At 34.0% G+C, this 20,109-nt stretch overlaps 1 protein-coding gene across 1 annotated transcript in view; it reads right to left on the bottom strand.

Annotated features, from left to right (window-relative positions):
- Positions 1–430: 430 nt before the first annotated feature.
- F13B (coagulation factor XIII B chain) overlaps positions 431–20,109 on the bottom strand; it is a 30,921-nt gene continuing 11,242 nt past the window's right edge. The window contains exons 4-11 of the mRNA XM_063113481.1: positions 15,048–15,224; positions 14,496–14,672; positions 11,827–12,006; positions 11,553–11,738; positions 10,273–10,455; positions 7,077–7,277; positions 6,150–6,332; positions 431–648 (exon numbers count right to left, since the gene is read on the bottom strand). Of these exons, the coding sequence (XP_062969551.1) occupies positions 431–648; positions 6,150–6,332; positions 7,077–7,277; positions 10,273–10,455; positions 11,553–11,738; positions 11,827–12,006; positions 14,496–14,672; positions 15,048–15,224 (1,505 nt within the window). The remainder of the gene's footprint in view (positions 649–6,149; positions 6,333–7,076; positions 7,278–10,272; positions 10,456–11,552; positions 11,739–11,826; positions 12,007–14,495; positions 14,673–15,047; positions 15,225–20,109) is intronic.

The raw sequence follows: 20,109 nt of genomic DNA, 5'->3' as shown, positions 1-20,109 counted from the left end.
CTCTGGTCTCAGTAGAAAGGTTTGCACAACTGTGTTTCCCAATCCTTAATAGTTACATATGAACTTATATTAAGAAATAAAAAAATATATATATGATTTTTTAAAAAAATCTCAGAACATATAGGTTCATTTTGGCACATTTAAATATTGCACATATAAGTTGATTTATTTATTCAATTGCCAAAGTGTCACAAATATCAAATAGCAAGCAGTGCCTTGACATAAGACAACTCAGAAAGCTTGTTGAATTAATATTTCTAGGAGTTTTCTTGGTTTTTTCTTTTAAATAATGAAAATAAATAAAATATGATTCTTTTTCAATGGTCATAAAGTTGGAATGCTGTAGAACATACTTCTGAAGCGTATAATATATATGAATCTCTTGAGTAACGATATGACCAAAAAAGTAGCTGTCAGTGCAAAATACCTCTTACCTTTCTCTTTGAATACATCTTGGATACTTTAACTGCCCTCTGTCACATTGCACTCTAAGTTCAGATCCAAGTACAGATGACTCTGTCATGTAAGTATCTCTTTTACAAAGAAACTCAATATACTCGCCATGGAAAATATGTGGTCTATTGTCAAAATTCCATTTCAGGAGTAAATTATTCTTTTCCATTTCAGCAAAAGATAATATGCAAGGCTCTGGAGGAAAAAAAAAAAGAATACTATCTTGATACATCTTGGATTAACAGGAATCATTGTATCGCCAACTCATGATGACCTTAAAACTCAGGCATGAGAGTGGCAAGCAAGATAGTTAGAATTAATTCAAATCAGAGAATATGTTCAGACCTCACAGGAACCAGTGTGCCGTTTATCTCCATAGTCCCCAATATGGAGAAAGGGTAGGTCCCACCAGTCACTTAGTTTTATGACAGTAAGTTTTTCAAAGATAGCAAACCAAAAAAAAGATATTTTTCAAGAGCACTGACTAATGGTCATTGAAATAAAGTTCTCACTTTTTCCTCTTTAAAAAGCTCTAATAAAATATTCATGAGACAAACCATTGATTGCCGGATATATAATATTTTACGGAAATGTAGACAGAAGCTAGATTCTCAACACTGACAAAACTTTATAACTTGATGCCATCTGAAGTGGTTGACAGTTTTCTCTTTTTTAAATTTCCAGTTAAGAAGTATCAAGATTGGATTAAGATGCTTTAAATTCTAAGCATTGAGAGTATTATTGTGTTCTTTCCCATATGTATTAAAACAAAATAAAGCAAAAGCTTAAATAAATATCAAATTATTTCAGAAAACATTTTTCTTGTACTTATTTGCCTGCTGGATAATCTGGCATTAAGGAAAAACTTCAGAAATAGGTAAAAAGGTCCAGAGATACTAACACAGCATTTCAAACATATACCTGTAATAAATTAACAAACTTACTTATTTAGTTATTTTTTCAATATTTATTGAAAGCCTATGTGTCACACATTATGCTAAAAGTGTTACAGACTATAAAAATGAGCAAGAACTATTAGAAAGAAACTTTAAAGTCAATGCAAAATAGTTTAGAAAATGAGATCGAATGGTACTATAATTTAGAATATTATTGTCCTACAAAATATGAGACTTCAATCACAACAAATTAAAAATTGATTAACGGGCCTTCTGCTTTCAGCTATGACAGAGTAGTTTATATCAGGCCCACACCTCTACTAAGTACTAAAATATCTGCAAAACACGCAATAAGCAAGTATTTCAAGGTATCAGAGAACCTCTAAGGCAGCCAAGGAGCCAAGGTTCTAGAAAAGTTTATTCATATAAGTTCAACATTCTATATACCACTTTCCTCTGGGTATTTGTTGATTCTCAGACTAAACTGAGAGGCTATGCTGAGAATGACCACTAATAAGCAGAGACAGCGCAGAGTTTTTGAAAATATCATGGTGCTGAGGATAGAAAAATGGGAGTTTAGGTCAGCCAAGGCAGACAGGACTTGAGGAGGTGAGAACTCAGATTGATGGGAGGTATAGAGAAATGAGCTGGATTCCCTGCACTTGCTTTTCCCTTGAGGAATTTGTCTATTCTTGACCTGTGCACAGGGAGAGGATGAGGAGCTAAACAGAAGGTGAACACAAAGCTACACTGGGTGTTTGACAGTCTCCCAATAATATCAGAGCTAGTCTAGAAGGAGGTACATGCTCTACACTCTCAGTAAAGAATGCTGGAGGGTTACAGTCTATGAGTAAGGGCAAAAAAAAAAAAAAAAAAAAAAAAAAAAAGTCTAAAAACAAACAGAGAAAACTTTATTTCTAATTGAATTGAGACCCACTGCACCTACTCTAATCATACCCCAGAGGGTAGAATCAGTATTCTCTGGAGTAAGATGGCATCATCCCAAACTCCTAAAATTTTCCATACATAATATTTGATATGCAACAAACTGTTAACAGAAATAGCAAGTAATGGGGCTAGCAAATAGAGATAGGCCTACAAAATGATCCAGATATTGGAGTTCACAAAGACTTAAAGATGAGTATGATTAATATGGTCTGGAAATCAATGTTAAGATGGAATCTTTCATCAGACAATTCAAATCTCCAAAAAAAAAAGTATGAAGTGGCAATTCTAGACATGCAAAGATAACAGCTGAAATTGAGAGCTCAATAGATGAGTTTAAAGCAGACTGGACACATCTAAAGCGAGGATTATTGAATGGGAGGAAAATTACTAAATTGAAAGATAAAAAAGATAACAGGAGAGAAAATATAGATTTAAAGGGACAAAGGCACAGCAAAAAGATGTAATATGTGTTTTATGGAATCACATAAAGGGTGAAGAGAGAGAATGTAACAAATTGAAAACATATTAACCAAATATTTCTAAAACCTATGAAAGACATCAAGCACATCAAGATTTAAGAAGTGCTACCAGCTTGAATAAAATGCGCAAAGAAACCCACATCTAGGTGAACATAAATAACCTGCTGAGAATAAGAGCAAAGAGAAATCTCAAAAACAGCAGAAAACAAAAAGTCGCATTCAAATAAGTAGCATTAAGAGTGACATTTGACTATTTAACAAAAACTATAAAACCAGAAAAGGATGAAATGACATCTTTTAAAGCACTGAAAGAAAATAAGGGTCAAACTGGAATCTGTATCAGGCAAAAATACCTTAAAAAGTGAAGGAAAATAAAGCTATTCGCAAACCAAAAAAAAAAAGAGAGAGAGAAATAATGTAAAATAAAATCGTTTTCAGGCATAAAATCATTCTGGTGAGAAACAAGAAAACAAGAAAGGATCAGAATCAAATGCATAGATAAATATATGTGCAAAGTCTAAAAGGATATTGTTGGACAAGACAATAATGTTAATAATATTAAAGTATTTGTAGAATTAAAATGTATGATACAATAATACAAAAATTAGGAAGGTAAATAAAATCGAAGTGTTCAAACATCCTAAAGAAGTGGTAAAAGTACTAATTTATATCAGATTGTATAAATCAAGGTTTTATGATGTTTCTCTATGATAACAGTTAAAAAACTATAGAAAGCTAAAAACTATAGAAAGGTATAATTAACAATCTAATAGAGGGTGAAATTGTACAACAAAAAATATTTGATTTACCCATAAGAAAACAAAAAAAGAAAAACAAGGCTATAAACAGACAGGATTTGTAGGAGGTACTTCAAAATGTTTGTGGAAAAATTGAATTAAAAAATATGAATCCTTCCACAAACTTTCTGAAGATCTCTTGTTATCTGACATAGTAAGATGGTAGCTATAAACCCAAATATATCAGTAATTACAGCAATACATACATGGGCTGAATACTTTATGAAGAAAAAAATTGTCAGAATGAGTAAGCATATTTTTAAATAAACTAACTATATATTGCTTATAAGAGATGCACATTAAAAGTAAGAGCCCAGATGTCTGAAAGTTAATGGATAGAAAAACATATACTATATAAATACTGGTCAAAAGTCCTCTGTTGCAGCTAAAGCAGACTTCAAGGCAAAAACAAAACCAAACAATCAAACAAAAGCATCACCACAGATAAAGAGGGGCTCTTAAAATTATGCAGGGCCAACACACCAAGATTTAACATGTCTCAATTTGTGTACACATAATTAAAATAGTATCAAAATATCAAGACAAAAATTGACAGAACAAAAAATGAGAAGTTTTTAAAAATGCACAGTGTGAGACTTTAACATACTTCTCTCTGCAACTGATAGAAAAACAAAACACAAATCAGTACAGCTATGGATGAATTTAATAATATCAAAAACAAAATTCAATCCAATAGACATACATGTAACAACAGTGAACCCAACAATGCCAAAGTGAGCATTTTTCAAGTACAAAAGAATATCTACCTAAAGCAAATATATGCTAGTTATAAAGCAAGTATCAACAAATTTCCAAGGACAGATATAATTCAAAGGATGCCTCAGTGGAATTACACTAGACATTAATAACCCAAGGAAAACTAGAAAATCCCCCAAATATTTAGAAATTTAAAAATAAATTTATAAATAATGCAGAGCTCATGGAAGATATCAAAATAGATATTATAACAATTTTTAACTGAGCGATAGTAAAAATCCAAAATATAAAAATGCACAAGATGATGTTAAAGTTGTGATCAGAGGGAAATTTATATCCTTAAATTCATATACTAGAAAAAAACATAAAAGTTGAAAATTAATAATCTAGGTATCCATATAAACAAGCTATAAAAAGAAAAATAAAATAAATCCAAGAAAGTAGAGGAGAGGAAATAATAAAGATAAACAACATTTGATGAAAGGATCAACCTATACAAATGTTCATTGCTGGAAAAGGCTAATGAAATGTATGGACCTTTAGCAAGAACTGTTGAGAAACAAATAGAAGTTAATAACAGTAATTATAAAAGTTGCATCACTAAAAACATTAAAAAGAAGATACAAGGATGTCATGAACCAATTTATATCAACTAATTAGGTAATTTAGATGTAATAGACAAAAACTACTCCCTACCAAAATTAATGAAAGAGATAATAACATAGTATCTATTAAACAAATCAAAGCTGTCATTAAAATCTTTCCACAAAGAAAACTCAAGACTCAGATGGCTTATCTCTTGAATTATTACAATTGTCAAGGAAGAAATAGCACCAATCTTACATAAATCTTAATTTATTGTATTAGGTCAGAGGAAACTTGATATCAAACCTGATAGGAAAATAGTAGACCAATCTGTCTCATGAAAAGAGATACAAAGCTCCTAAGTAAAATATTAGCAAAAAATCCAACAATATGTAATAAGCATAATTCATCACAACAACGTAGGATTTAGCACAGGAGTGCAGTCATGCTTTAACATTCAGAAAAGAAGCGATATAATTTACTAAATTTACAGGAAAAAAAGCCATGTAATAATTATATTATTGTTTCAACAGATATTGCTAAAATTAAACACCCAATGAAGATTCTTTAAAAATGCTCTTAGCAAAATAGAAATAGAAGGTTTCTACACCTTTAACTTGATTTTTTAAAGTATTTACCATACCACACTTAAAGGTAAATTATTGAAAATTTTACTTATGATATTGGGAAATAAAGATACCCACTACCTCTTCCATTCAACATTGTACTGAAGTCTTGACCAGTGAAATAAGATAAGAAAAATAAATAAAAGTCAGAATTGGAAACAAAGAAATATTTCCTTATTATTTATAGGTATTCTGTTTTATGACTTCTGAGGGCCTTGATAAATGTTACTTCCAGAGTGCTTTGCAAATGAAGGCATTAATTCGCTTCATCTTTCCATGTTGAGGTGACCACTTCTATCTTTGTTCCTCCATTATATTCCTGTTTTCTACTACATACCAGTCACATAGAATGGCAATTGTTAACATGTTTACTCAGGCCACTATGGCTTATTCATCTCTTAGCCTCATCCCAAACTAGTACCAGATGTATGGTTTGTATTTAATAAATATTTATCAAAGAAGACTGGACTATCGTTATTTATGATCTAAAGGAAAGAACAGAAACAAGTGATTAAATAGGCACACTAATAAAATAACGTAAGTGCTGCAAATTTAGCATGATTTTCATGTTATATCAACTCAAAAGTTACAGAAAGCTTAAAATATACAGTTTTACATTGTTACATAGGCATCTTTAGCAGTACATACCTAAACACGATGGTGGCGTAGTCCACACTCCTTCTAAACAATAGGTCTCCCTAGACCCTTGTAGGAAATGGTGATCAAAACATCTGTATTCTACTGAGGAACCATTTTCATAGATGTCTACTGTTGAACTAATAATAACTCCATTTTTAATAAGTGGAGGAGATGCACACATTCCTTTAGATTCTGCAAAAATAATTTTTAAAGTATACACTGAATTACTATAATAAGTACCCAGTGTTTTTATAATTGTAACAGAAATAAAATAAGATCTTTTACGTAAAGGCATTTTAGACAGTTCTCAAATATTTTTAAATATTAAAAATATTTCTGGAACAATTTCATACTGTAAAAATTTTTATTACAATTAGAATCCAATGTTATAATATTTAAATACATATTTAAAGCTGCTAAAGTGTTAACAATCATGCTTTTATTATTATTCCCTTTCTATCTAGCCAAAAGTGAAAGTGTATGAAATCTCTCTTGAGGCCATGCTTTCTGTACATATTATCTTTCTTTTTATTTTATGTATTTTTATTAAAAGTAATAGTCTGTGTATCCAGGGAGCACAGAAAATCTGTCACACTGCATAAAGCCCTTTTCTGACACAATGGTGCTGAGCACAATTTGAGTAAAGTGATGTTTTACAGTGCTGTGGCATGCCCACATGACGTGATGAGTTCTCTGACAGACTGATGATACATAGAAAACTTCTTGATTTTTTACTTCTTACTATGGACATATAGGAATCAAAAGACATCAGCACAGTCATGCTATTTAAATGTAATTGCTGAGTAGAAATTGGAATTGGATCACTTCCAACTTCACAGACTAGAAGATGATGCTTGTGGTCATAAAAATAACCTTTCAGCCCAGGTGGCGGATAACAATCCAGAAGGAAATTGTCAGAAAGCACTATTGCTTTACCTTGTCTCACACACGAGGGATATCTCAGTTCGCCTCTGTTGCACTGCACGGTTAACTCAGACAGCGGAGTTGATGGAGGTAAGGAATGCCCTTGTTTACACACAAAATCTATTAAATCTCCATGTAAGACCTTCCCTTCGTATTTCCACTTCATCCGTATGTTATTTCTGTTCATGTAATCCGCATTAACAGCACATGGCTCTGAAAAACAAAATGTTCTTTTAAATTCTTTACTCATCTGACAAACATGAAAGCAATATATTTTTAACATACAAATTATGACAGGCATCAGAAGCAATATTTTATCATTTTAAAGCTTCTCACAAATATACATAATAAAATATATACTTTATGACTATCAAATGTATACATCTCTAATTATTTTTATTACATCATAAATTAAAACTACTTAGTATGAAACTTTAAAAATATTGTTTAAGGCTATCAAGCAGTTAGGTTAATCATGATTTCCTTTCTATAAAATAAAAACCTTGTCATAGAAAATGTAATGTATTGTATAAATAATTATAGAAAACCTGCCACTTGATTATCAATGAATAAAAAAAAGATCTCTGCCCTCACGGGGCTTACCATCTAGCTGGAGGAAACACCCACAATAAATAATAAATATAATCAATGCATGAATTTTATGATTTGTGTCCATTTTTAAACTACAGCATATGATAAATTAGATGGGAAAAAGAGTAGTGAGGGGAGGGAAGGGGCTATCAAAAGGCCTGGAGGAAGGGAGGTTGCTCTTTTAAGCAAGGTGATTGGCAAAAGCCTAAATAAGAACTGATATTTGCACAAAAACTTGAAGAAGGTTAAGTCGTGAACCACGTCGTTTTCTGACAAAAGAGTATTCCAGGCAGAGGGAATGGCCAGTGCAAAGGCCCTGAGGTGAGCGCACTGGGCTTGTTTGGGGAAGAGGAGGGAGGCCAGAGCGGCTGCAGGAGAGTGGGAGCTCGGGAGAGGAGTGGGAGGGCTTAGAGATGTTCATATTGTCTTGAATAATAACTCACAGACGGAAAATTCTACCCTCATCACATGTAGTCCGGATTTGTACTTAGAATACTTTCAATTCCAACAAATAAACAAAACGAGCAGAGCTCTCTCATCGCACCCTGATGACAGCGATGGGTCCTCACTCAATATTTGCTCGGAGTCATTAGCACCACGCCTAGCTATCGTGAGGCGACTGAATTACCGATTTCTTTAAACCTTGTTGTTTTTTATGGGATGGTTTCATCACTAGCTTTCTCATTACTATTTTAATCCAGTCTCTATCCTCAGAGATGTCTGTATTTCCATTCAATACAATATCAATCACATCATTTAAAACATTTATGAAAATATGAGAGCAATAGAAAATTATTATAGGTAAAGATACATCTAAATTTGAACGGGAACATCAAAATAGATAATTCTCAAATGCATAATATAATTTGCATAGATATAGCTCTTACAAGTATAGAAAATGGCTAAACGATGAACAATTAATTCATGAGAATAAAAACCCGTGGCTGCCAGAAAATTGGAAAATACCAAGTTGAATCATAAAATGAACCAATATTTAAATGAACCCAAATAATTTTGCTTACTGGATTAATAAAGTGTGAAGATTAAAATATTCAAAGTTGACAGATTAAGAAAACTACTACCTTAATTCACTGACGGTAATGCTAAAAATCAGAATAAACTTTCTAAAGGACAATTTGTCAATTAACAAGAAAAATTAAAATTCCAATGTCTCTGATCCAGAAATTCCACTTTATAAAATCTAAAAAATAATAAGAAACTAAAACATGAGAAAAATAAATATAATTAATTTTTAAAATAAAAATAAAGATTTTTAAGGTATACAACTATTTAGTTACAAAATGCACTGTTTGGAATATGAAAAGGTGGAACACTAAACACCCATCAATAAAATGATTAGTTAAATTAGTTATGGAATATCTGCATTGTGTAATACGATGCAGCTATTAAGATATAAGTATAAATATAAGTATACATATGTTTATAAGTATACATATAAAATATATATATGTATATATATTTTATATATAAAATAAATATTAAAATAAATATATATACATATATTTATAAGTATACATATAAAATATAAAATGCACATTGTATTAAAATATATATTATATGCCAAACCATGTTTATAATATATTTTAAGTTAAAAAAGATACATAATCTCTGCATATACAATAGCATTTTTGTGCTCTGTGTGTGTGTATGAGTGTGTGTGTAAAAAAAGGTTTCAAAGACGTTCATTATCTTAGTCATTAATGGCAATTGTTTCAGGCAAGGTTAATGACATTTTCTGTTTTCTTCTAGCTGCTTCAATTAACTTATTAATTTTTTAGTAAATAATGATTTGCCTTTGTAGTTTAAAATGCTAATGTGTTTATTTATATAACTATTTTATTTTAGCTTATAGAAAGTTTATCGTGTCATTGCTTACTTGTAAAAGTCACAATGGAACCTATCCAATGCAATTGTAGTGACCAGTTACATCACTTTCAAATGTAACTCTGGCCAGAAAAGTTTTTAAAAAATGAGGAAAATCATCATCTCAATCAATGTAGGTAATTATCTGCATAACTTCTTCAATTTTCTACTTGAAATATGAATGTTCATTATATCATGCCTTATTCCAAATATATTCAGAGCAGTTACAAACATTTTTACATGATCAACAAGATGTAACAAAGGTGACCATTCGAGGGAGCAAGTGGTGGTGAAGAAGCTATTAGTGATATGCTTTACCAAGGAAAAAACTGGATTGATTATTGTTCTCTCCAAATGACATTCCGAGGACAATGCACGTGGAGACATTAAGGGCTACAGTAGCGGGAAATTTCAGTTCGGAGAAAGACACACAAAACCAATCAGTTAAAAAAATGTGAATATACTTAATGCCACTGAATTGTACACTTAAAAATCATTAAAATGATCAATTCTATGGGATATATAATACACCAGAATAAAAGGAAGTATTGGGGTAAGAACTAATGTAATCCTACACACTAAAATATTAGGGATTTTCTTCTCAAAGAAATGACGTGAAAACACTTGGGGAAAAAAAAGACATACAAAATCATTTTCATTCTAGATACATTATTTTTTAAATTACATAAAAATACAAATGTAATAGGAAAATTCAGTGTGTTCTCTCTCTTACCCAAGCAGACAGGTGGGGGTGACCACTTTCCTTGTTCACAGTGAGATACTTTTGACCCCTTCAGTAAGTAATATTCATTGCATCGATATTCCACCGAAGACCCTGTTGTGTAGCTTGCCAACAACCCACCCACAGCGGCTCCATTTGTGACATCAGGTGGAGGCTTACAATTCTCATTATTTTCTAAGAAAAGAGGCCATTTAAAAATTAATGTCAACTCATAAGAACAATGACATGCTACAGTTGCTCATACTACAGTGTCTCATTATTTGTAGTATATAATTTAGGACAACAGATTTCTAAATTTATCAGAAATTACAGAAATGTTATTCGGCTCAAATACCTTTAAAATTTACTAAGCAAGAATAAACAGCAAATGTTTTGCCTGCGTTTGCATATTTTTCTCATTTCTTGATTGTGAAGGAACTACGACACAGTTATTCCTCAGATGTATAGAAAGGGCAACAATGTTTTCAACCTGAAGGCTATGGTCAATTCTAAAACTACCCTTTGGCGTTATCCATTTTTATTTTCTCCCTTCCTATTTCTCTTCATCCCAGGTCTCAATCAGCCCATAGATGAAATGTCCATTTTTTTCTGTCTTTAGAATCTTTCTCTTACTTTGCTAATTTCTTTAGCATCCTTCCTAACTTTTGTCTTATGCAATGAATATCCTAAGTAAGTACATTTGTAGAAATCTCTCCAGAATCTGATCAAGAAATGAGAAGCTTGGCAAGAAGAGCAGCCCCAGGAGTGGTCGTGTGTCCTGGTGGCGCCCTTCAGTAAAATGACAGACCAGGGCCGTGTCTCGGAAGGCTGGAAGGTTCAGAACGGCCAGCTGCAAGAGCACTGTCAGCCGGACTTACCAAAGTCAGAGTGCCCTGTCCTAACTTTGCAGGATGTGTAGGGAGAAGGAGATCACGCTCATGGCCCGCCACTCAATCCAATATGCCCTTATTTACTTCTCTAATGAAGCACGTCATTGCTTATGTGCTGGCATTTAAAGCTCACAAGTCATGGCATCGCAGAGGTCAGACAATTGGTGCCTAACACTCATATATTCAAAACAATTTTTTTTTAGTTTCTGAATTTTCTTACATTGGCTTAAATTCTGCAGAGGGCTCCATGCACACACGAAAGTAGCAGAGTAGGTGCAGTAGCAATGTGTTTCTAAATTTTCTAAGCAGTGGTCTCTTGATATGAACATGTGGATAAAATAAACATGATGAAACATTTTGCACTGTGGGCTTAGCTACTGATCGTAAATGCAGCACACGTACCAACACACTCAGGGGCAGGTGTCCACTTCCCACGATTACAAGTTATCTCATTTGATCCACGGAGACGGTAGCCGGCTTTACATCCGTATGTCACTTTATCTCCATTGTAATAAATCTTAGCTTGTGGGTTTGCTGCACCGTTCTCAATGAAGGGTGGCTCCTCACAAACCGTCTTCTCCTTTTCCTCTGAAAAGTTACAGTTTAAAGAGAAGAGACCATTTAGCCACACATGCAGATTTCATTTGAAGGAAAGCTTATTCAAGGTGCTACTAACCAATGCATTTTGGAGGTTCTGTCCATTTTCCATTTTCACAATGTATGTCTTCTGACCCCTGGATCCCAAAATTAAGTTCACATTCTATATGAACTATTTCTCCATGACGATAAGTTGTTGAATATGTTGGAATTTTGGAGTTTAGAGGCAGAGGTGGAGGAGGACATCGATTTCTTCTTCCTTAAAGAAAAATGTTAGCACATTTAGTCATATAATTACAGAAAAAAAAAGATTTAATAAGAATATTCATTGTGCTAAGCACCATAGAAAGTTCGGCAGACAGACTCTAGGAGCACCCTTTGTCCCCTGACTCCTGATGTCCACTGTCTTGTATGATACCCCACTCCATGCGTGGGACCTGTGGCTTGCCTTCTAGCCAATAGAATACAGCAAAGATGGGTAGTACATGATTACGTATAGACAATTATGCAGCCTAGTATTGTAACATCATTCTTGCTGAGAAACTCTCTCCCAGCTGGTTTAGAAGAAGCAACTTTGTGTCAACATTGTGAGCTTCTAAATGGAGGGCCACAGGCAAGTGGTAGAAGGCTGCCTCCAGCCGACAGCCAGCAAGAAACTGAGGCTCTCAGTTCAGCAGTCTGCAAAGCACCGAATGCTGCCCCAAACCACAAGTTTGAAGAAGATTGCTGTCCAGTTAAGCCTCAGATGAGACTGCAGCCCAGTGACACCTCAATTCCTGCTTTGTTAGACACTGATGTAGAGGTGCCAGTTAAACTATGCCCAGACTTCCAACCTACAGAAACTGTGAAATAATACCTTTGTGTTGTTTTAAGCTGCTTAGTTCGTGGTAACATTGTTATGTACCTATAGAATACAAAAGCAGCAAGCATCTTACATTCATTATCTCCTCATCCTAAAATAACTTATTATGTAGGGACTATTAATTCTCCCGTATTACAGAAGAAGAAACTAAAACTTACAAAGTAAGTGTGTTAGTAGTAGGTAATGGATCTGTTCTTGAACCCATGTCTGTTTGAATTAAAATATCCTGCTCTTAACTGTTATAAAATATTGACTGTATTAGTTTCCTATTGCTGCTGTGACAAATTTCCACAATTTAGTAGCTTAAAAGAGCACAAATTTATTCTCTTATACAGTTCTGGAGGCAGAAAGTCCAGAATCAATTTCACTGGGCTAAAATCTAGGTGTCAGAAAGTTGTATTCCTTCTGGAGTCTTTAAAGGAATATCGGTTACTTTTGACTTCTGCAGCTTCTGGAGGCTGCCTGTCCCCTTCCTCATTGGCTCAAGACCCCTTCCTCTTATCACTTCAACCAGTTGCTTGCCATTGTCGCATGTTCTATGTCCTCTTCTGTAGTCAAATCTCTCTCCACCTCCCTCTTAGAGGGACACTTGTGGCTACATTTAGGGTCCAAATGGATAATCCCAGATAATATTCCCAACTCAAGATCCTTAACTGCAAAGTTCCTTCTGCCATATAAAGTAACATTCACTGGGTCCAGGGATTAGGATAATAGGCGTGTTGGCTTGCTGACTAATTTGTAGGGGGAGGAGGTATGGAATAGGCATTAAGTAGGTCTGTCTTTTATTTTTTTTAAATAACATGTTACAGAAAATTTACTAACAAATTTTTTCTCAACTGTTATGCCATGGCTGTTGAGTATGCCTGGACAGTCACAAAACCAATAAAGTTGCTGTTTAATACATTTTGAGAATTATGATAGTTCAGGGCAATCCCCTCGCATAGCCCTCCCTCTTCCGCTCCTCCTAGCAACTGTTTCAAATCTTCACTCTCTTCCAAGTTCTACCTTCATGTCTTTCATTTGCCTGTAAATAACAATACTATTTCCCATATTACAGAGAAAATAGTGACTATCAAGCCCCTTGCCTTACCCCATCCTTCCCAATCCTCAAACTCCTGTTTATCTTTTATGACCCAGTTATTTATCACTTCTATGAATGCTGTCCCACACCATACCAGTCAGAATCTAATGTTTTATTCAAGCACTTTGTACCTGATTTTATTATATCATTTGTCACATTACAGGAATTACTTTTTCATACCTGTTTCCTCTGCTACACAGAGGTTTTCTTCATATTAAATTGTAGATGTGTTTAAATGACTACTGAATTGATGTCTTCTTACACCTAATCACACTGCCTACCTGACTGCATCCAGTGATAGAAATGCAACCACACCTGTTACATTTTTGGATAGCTCTTAACTGGGTGACCTCATTTTACATTTTTAGTTCTAAGTAATATTCTTCTGTTTCTTCTGCTCTCTATCCCATTATTTTGGAGATTAAATTTTCACATCAGGAAATAGGTGGCCAATTAAAGTATCCTCACAAAGTCGCCAGCTTGGGATAATTGGGTCTAGCAATTCCCAACAAGAAAGGTCATTTGTTACAATAAGAGATTTAAAATTTGTAATAGATATTTTAGAATAATAAATTTTAAGATATATCCATTCTACAAAGTAATACAAAATGAAGGTTTCTTCAGATGGAATATATTAAAGATTGCCAAAAATAGCACTGATTCAAAAGACAATATTTATTTTTAAAGTAGTACTCAGGACAAGAATTAAATATAACCACAGACATTTTTTTTCATATCTCATAGAAATTAAAGATGATAAAGACATGTTATATTTCATTTGTGAGTGTGAAATTTAAAAATTTACCTTCACATACAGGAGATTCTGGATACCAACCAAAGCTATAGCACTGAATCAAATCAGGTCCACTTAGATAGTAATTTTCATGACAGAAAAACTGAACTACATCCCCTTCTTCATAGGTTTGCTTTACAGGATGAAAATAACCATTTTCTATCAACCTTAAAGAAGAGCACTTTAATTCTAAAAATGAAAGAACAAATAAAAAATGTAAAGTGTTTTTCTGCTAGAACAAAATTCACTTACTATTTACATGCCATATCTGAAATAGACATCACTAAATTTGCCATATTCTGTTTTAAATAATAAAAGCTTATAAATTTACTTTACATATTTAGTAAATATAATTAGGCTTAGTCTAATTTAATTATTTTAGGTAAAATAGCTTTTGTCCTACTCGAGAGCTTTAAATTATTAAAGACTACTATCAACATAATTAAAACCAGAAGCAAAAAATGTATGAAAATGGAACTTAATTAGTGCGACAACCTATCTACATTCCCGCATGAGAGGAAGTTTTCAGAAGTAAAGTAGATTTTATTCAGAACGAGAACCTACTGGTACATTTTGGTGTGAGAGACCACCCGTACGTGTGACATTCCACCTCCTCGGTCCTTTTTCCTCCAGCCGTGTAGTAGCCAGTAGCACATTCATATTGCACTTTGTCCTTCACTTTGAATGTTTTCTGTGTTGTAGAATAATTTCCATTATATAATTCAGGTGCCAAACATGTTTCTAAAAAAAAAAAAAAAAAAAAGGTTATTTATTTTGTGAAATTCATTGACAACCTAGAATATCATAAAGAAATTTCAATATATATTTTCATTAAATCTTAAGAATAAATAGCAGAAGTAAACCAAGACCCGCATGGTGCCAGGGGCTCAGTCTACAGCCCCAGAGGGAAGGGATGCGCCCACAGCCCAGCAGCCCCTGAGGTGAGCCAAGAGCCACATGGCTCTGGGGTCTCCGTCTACAGCCACGGAAAGTTGGAACAGGAGCCAAGGGGGTGTAATGTAGCCACCGCCACACCTACTGTCACCACAGTAGCAGCCAGGGCCACTCTATAGGCAACCTGCCAATCACTTGACCATATTGATATATATGAAGAGTCAACACTAGAGATTGCAAATAGGGGAGGAAGTCTTTATCCTCATGGCCAACCCCAGAGTAATAGAACAGGCAACCCCTCTACCAGATGACCAAATATCAATGAAGAAATACTAGAACTGCAAACAAACAAGAAGATATGACACCACCAAAGGAATGAAGTGATGTTCAAATTACAGACCCCATAGAATGGGGAATCCTTGAAATGTTTGAAAAGTAATTCTGAACAATGATCTTAAAAACTCAGAGATAAAAGAATACTCAATTAGAAAATACAATGAAACAAGGAAAATATCCAGAATATGAAGGAGGAAATTTACAAAGAGATTAATACCATAAAAAAGAGTGTAGCAGAACTCCCAGAAATGAAAGATTCACTTAGTGAAATAAAAAACACAACGGAGAGCTTGAGCAGCAGGCTATAGCAAGCAGAAGAAAGAACTTCAGATCTTGAACATGGTCTTTTTGAAATCACCCAGGCAGACAAATAAAAGAAAAAAATAATTTAAAGTAATGAAGAAAATCTAAGAGAGATAGCAGACAATCTCAAGCACTCTAACATCCAAACTGTGGGTATTCCAGAAGGGGAGGAGAAAGGAAAAGGTATTAAAAACCTATTCAAGGAAATAATAACAGAAAACGTCCCAGGTGTATGGAGAGATGCAGACCTTCAGATCCAAGAAGCTCAAAGGACCCCAAACAGATTCGATCTAAAAAGATCCTCTCCAAGACACATTATAGTCAAATTTGCAAAGCTCAAAGACAAAGAGAGAATTCTAAACGCAGCAAGAGAAAATCATCAAGTCACTTATAAGGGAACCCCTATCAGACTAACATCAGACTTCTAAACCGAAACCCTAAGGCCAGAAGAAAGTGGAATGATATATTCAAAATACTAAAAGAAAAAAATTGCCAGCTAAGAATTCTTTACCCAGCAAGGCTCTCCTTCAGAAATGAGGAAGAAATAGTGCATTTCCCAGACAAACAAAAATTGTAGGAGCTCACAACTACATGACCAGCCCTGCAAGAAATTCTCTAGGGAGTCCTTCATCTGGAATCTGAATAATGATCACTATCACAGATACACAAGAAAGAGCAAAACTAGCCATTAAAACAAAAATGCCAGTGAAACAGAGAAAGAGGCTAAATCATGCCACCTCAAATTTCCAAGTAACATTGAAGAAGAGAAATCAAAGGGGAAGTAATGATCAATAGGTGTTTAAAACATCTAAACAAAAAGCAATTAAATGACAGGAATTAAACAATACCTGTCAATAATTAGCCTAAATGTGAATGGATTAAATTCCCCATTCAGACAACACAGACTGACTGATTTGATTAAAAAGCTAGACCCAAGTATAGGTTGTCTTCAAGAGACCCACCTCACCTATAGAGACACACACAGATTAAAAGCAAAGGGATGGAAAAAGATATACTGTGCAAATGGAAACCCAAAATGAGTAGGAGTAGCTATTCCTATATAGGATAAAATAGACTTTAAACCAAAAACATGAAAAGAGACAAAGAAGGATCTATCCAGCTAGAAGACATAACAATCTTAAATATATATACACCCAATACTGGAGCACCTAGATATATAAAGGAAACACTCTTAGACCTAAAGAAAGAAATAGGCCCTAATACATTAATAGTGGGTGACCTGAACACCAATTTTTCAGTATTGGACAGATCTTCCAGGCCATATCAACAGACAGACACAGGATTTAAGCTACAACTTAGACCAACTGGACTTGGCAGATACATAGAGAAAATTTAACCCAACAACTAAAGAATATACTTTCTTCTCATCAGCACATGAAAAGTTCTCCAGAATAGACCATGTATTAGGCCACAAATCTAGTCTAAACAAATTTTTAAAAATTGAAATCATTCCAAGTATCTTTCAGACCACAATGGACTAGAAATTAATAACAAGCAAAGCTCTGGAAACTATACAAATACATGGAAACTAAACAATAGGCTCCTGAATGACCTATGGGTCCAACAAGAAATTAAACAGGCAGTCAAAAAAATTCTTGAAACTAATGAAAATGAAGATACATCATACCAAAACTTGTGGGATACTGCAAAAGCAGTACTAAGAGGCAAATTTATTGTAATAAAAGCTAACATCAAAAGAATGGAAAGACAACAACAATCCAATCCAAAAGACAGTAGACAGAAATAAATAATTAAGAAATAGAGACCCAAAAAACATTAGAAATGATATAAAAAAAACCCACAAAAAGTCGGTTTTCAAGAAGAAAAATAAAATAGACAAACCATTAGCTAGGTTGACAAAAAAAAGAAGCGAGAAGATCCAAATAATAAAAATCAGAAATGAAAAGGGAGACATCATAACCAATACCACAGAAATATGAAGAATCATTAGAAACTGTTATAAACAACTGTATGACAAAAAACATGAAAACCTGTAAGATATGGATAATTTTCTGGACACATACAAACTACCCAGATTGAACCAAGAAGACAGAGAAAACCTGAACAGACCAATAACAAGCAATGAGATTGAAGCGGTAATCAGCAATTTCCAACAAAGAAAAGCCCAGGTCCAGATTGCTTTACAGCTGAATTCTGCCAAACCTTTAAAGGGGAATTAATACCAATTCTCCTCAAACTATTCCAAATAATTGAAACAGAAGCCATTCTCCCAAACTTATTCCATGAGACCAACATAATTCTGAAACCAAAACCAGATAAAGACACAATAAAAAAAAGAAAACAATAGGCCAATATCCTTGATGAACATAGATGCAAAGCTCCTCAACAAATATTGGCAATCAGAATACAGCAACACCACAAAAAAATTATACACCATGATCAAGTGGGATTCATGCCAGGGATGCAAGGATGGTTCAACACATGAAAGTCAATTGTGATACATCACATCAACAAACCCAAGGACAAAGACTATACGATTATCTCAATAGATACTGAAAAAGCATTTGACAACATTCAACATCCTTTCATGATAAAGATGCTCAACAAATTAGGTATAGAAGGAAAGTATCTCAACACAATAAAAGCCACCCATGACAAGCCCACCACCAGTATCAATCTGAATAGAGAAAAACTGAAGGCTTTTCCCCTATGAACAGGAAAAAAACAAGGATGCCCACTCTCACTGCTCCTACTTCACAGTACTGGAGGTACTAGCCAGAGCCATCAGGCAAAAGAAAGAAATAAAGGACATCCAGATTTGAAAAGATGAAGTCAAACTGTCCCTATTTGCAGATGACATGATACTATGTATAGAAAAACCTAAAGACTCTATAAAAATCTCCTAGAGCTGGTTAATAATTTCAGGAACGTTGCAGGATACAAAATAAATGCCCCCAAATCAGTTGCATTTATATTCTCCAATAGTGAGCTAACAGAAAGAGAAATCAAAAAAGTAAGCCCATTTACAACAGTCACACACACAAAATAAAATACCTAGGAATCGGTTTAACTAAGAAGGTGAAAGATCTCTACAATGAGAACTACAAACCACTACTGAAAAAAATTAAAGATGACACAAAAAGATGGAAAGGCATTCCATGCTCTTGGATTGGAAGGATTAACATTGTGAAAATGTCTATACTATCCAAAGTGCTCTACAGATTCAATGGAATCCCCATCAAAATACCAACGACATTCTTCACCAAAATGGAAAAAACAATCTTAACATTCATAGGGAACAACAAAAGACCCTGATAGCCAAAGTAATCCTGAGCAAAAAAAAATAAATAAATAATAAAGCTGGAGGCACAACACTACCTGACTTCATATTATATACTACAAAGCTATAGTATCAAAACAGCAAGGTACTGGCATAAAAAATAGACACAAAAGACCAGCATAGCAGAATAGAGAACCCAGACATCACCCCTCAGGCTTACACTCATCTGACATTGGACAAAGGCAACAAAAACACACATTGGGGAAAACACTGTCTCTTCAATAAGTGGTGCTGAGGAAATTGGACATGCATATGCAGAAGAATGAAACTAGACATGCATCTCTCACCGTTTACTAAACTCAACTCAAAATGGATTAAAGACTTAAGCATAAGACTTGAAATGGTGAAATTACTAAGGGAAAATATAGGTGAAACATTTCAGAAACTAGGTCTGGGAACAGACTTTATGAAGTCTGTTGCCCAAAAGCACAGGCAACAAAAGAAAAAAGGAATCAACAGAGTGAAATGACAACCTACAGAGTGGGAGAAAATTTTGCTAACTATGCATGTGACAAGGGATTAATATCCACAATTAACAAGAAACTCAAGTAATTATGCAGTAAAAAAACAACCAAATTAAGAAATGGGCAAAGGAGATGAATAGATATTTTTCAAAGGAAGACATACAAATGGCCAACATGTTCATGAAAAAATGCTCAGCATCACTAGTCATCAGGGAAGTGCAAATTAAAACCACATTGAGATATCACCTAATCCCAGTTAGCCTGGCTATAATAAAAAAGAGAATAACAAATACTGGCAAATATGTGG

This window comes from Cynocephalus volans, chromosome 11, assembly GCF_027409185.1.
Source record: "Cynocephalus volans isolate mCynVol1 chromosome 11, mCynVol1.pri, whole genome shotgun sequence".
Lineage (NCBI taxonomy): Eukaryota > Metazoa > Chordata > Mammalia > Dermoptera > Cynocephalidae > Cynocephalus > Cynocephalus volans.
Note: the sequence above shows the minus strand (reverse complement) of the source record. Positions and strands in the feature narration are given on the sequence as shown.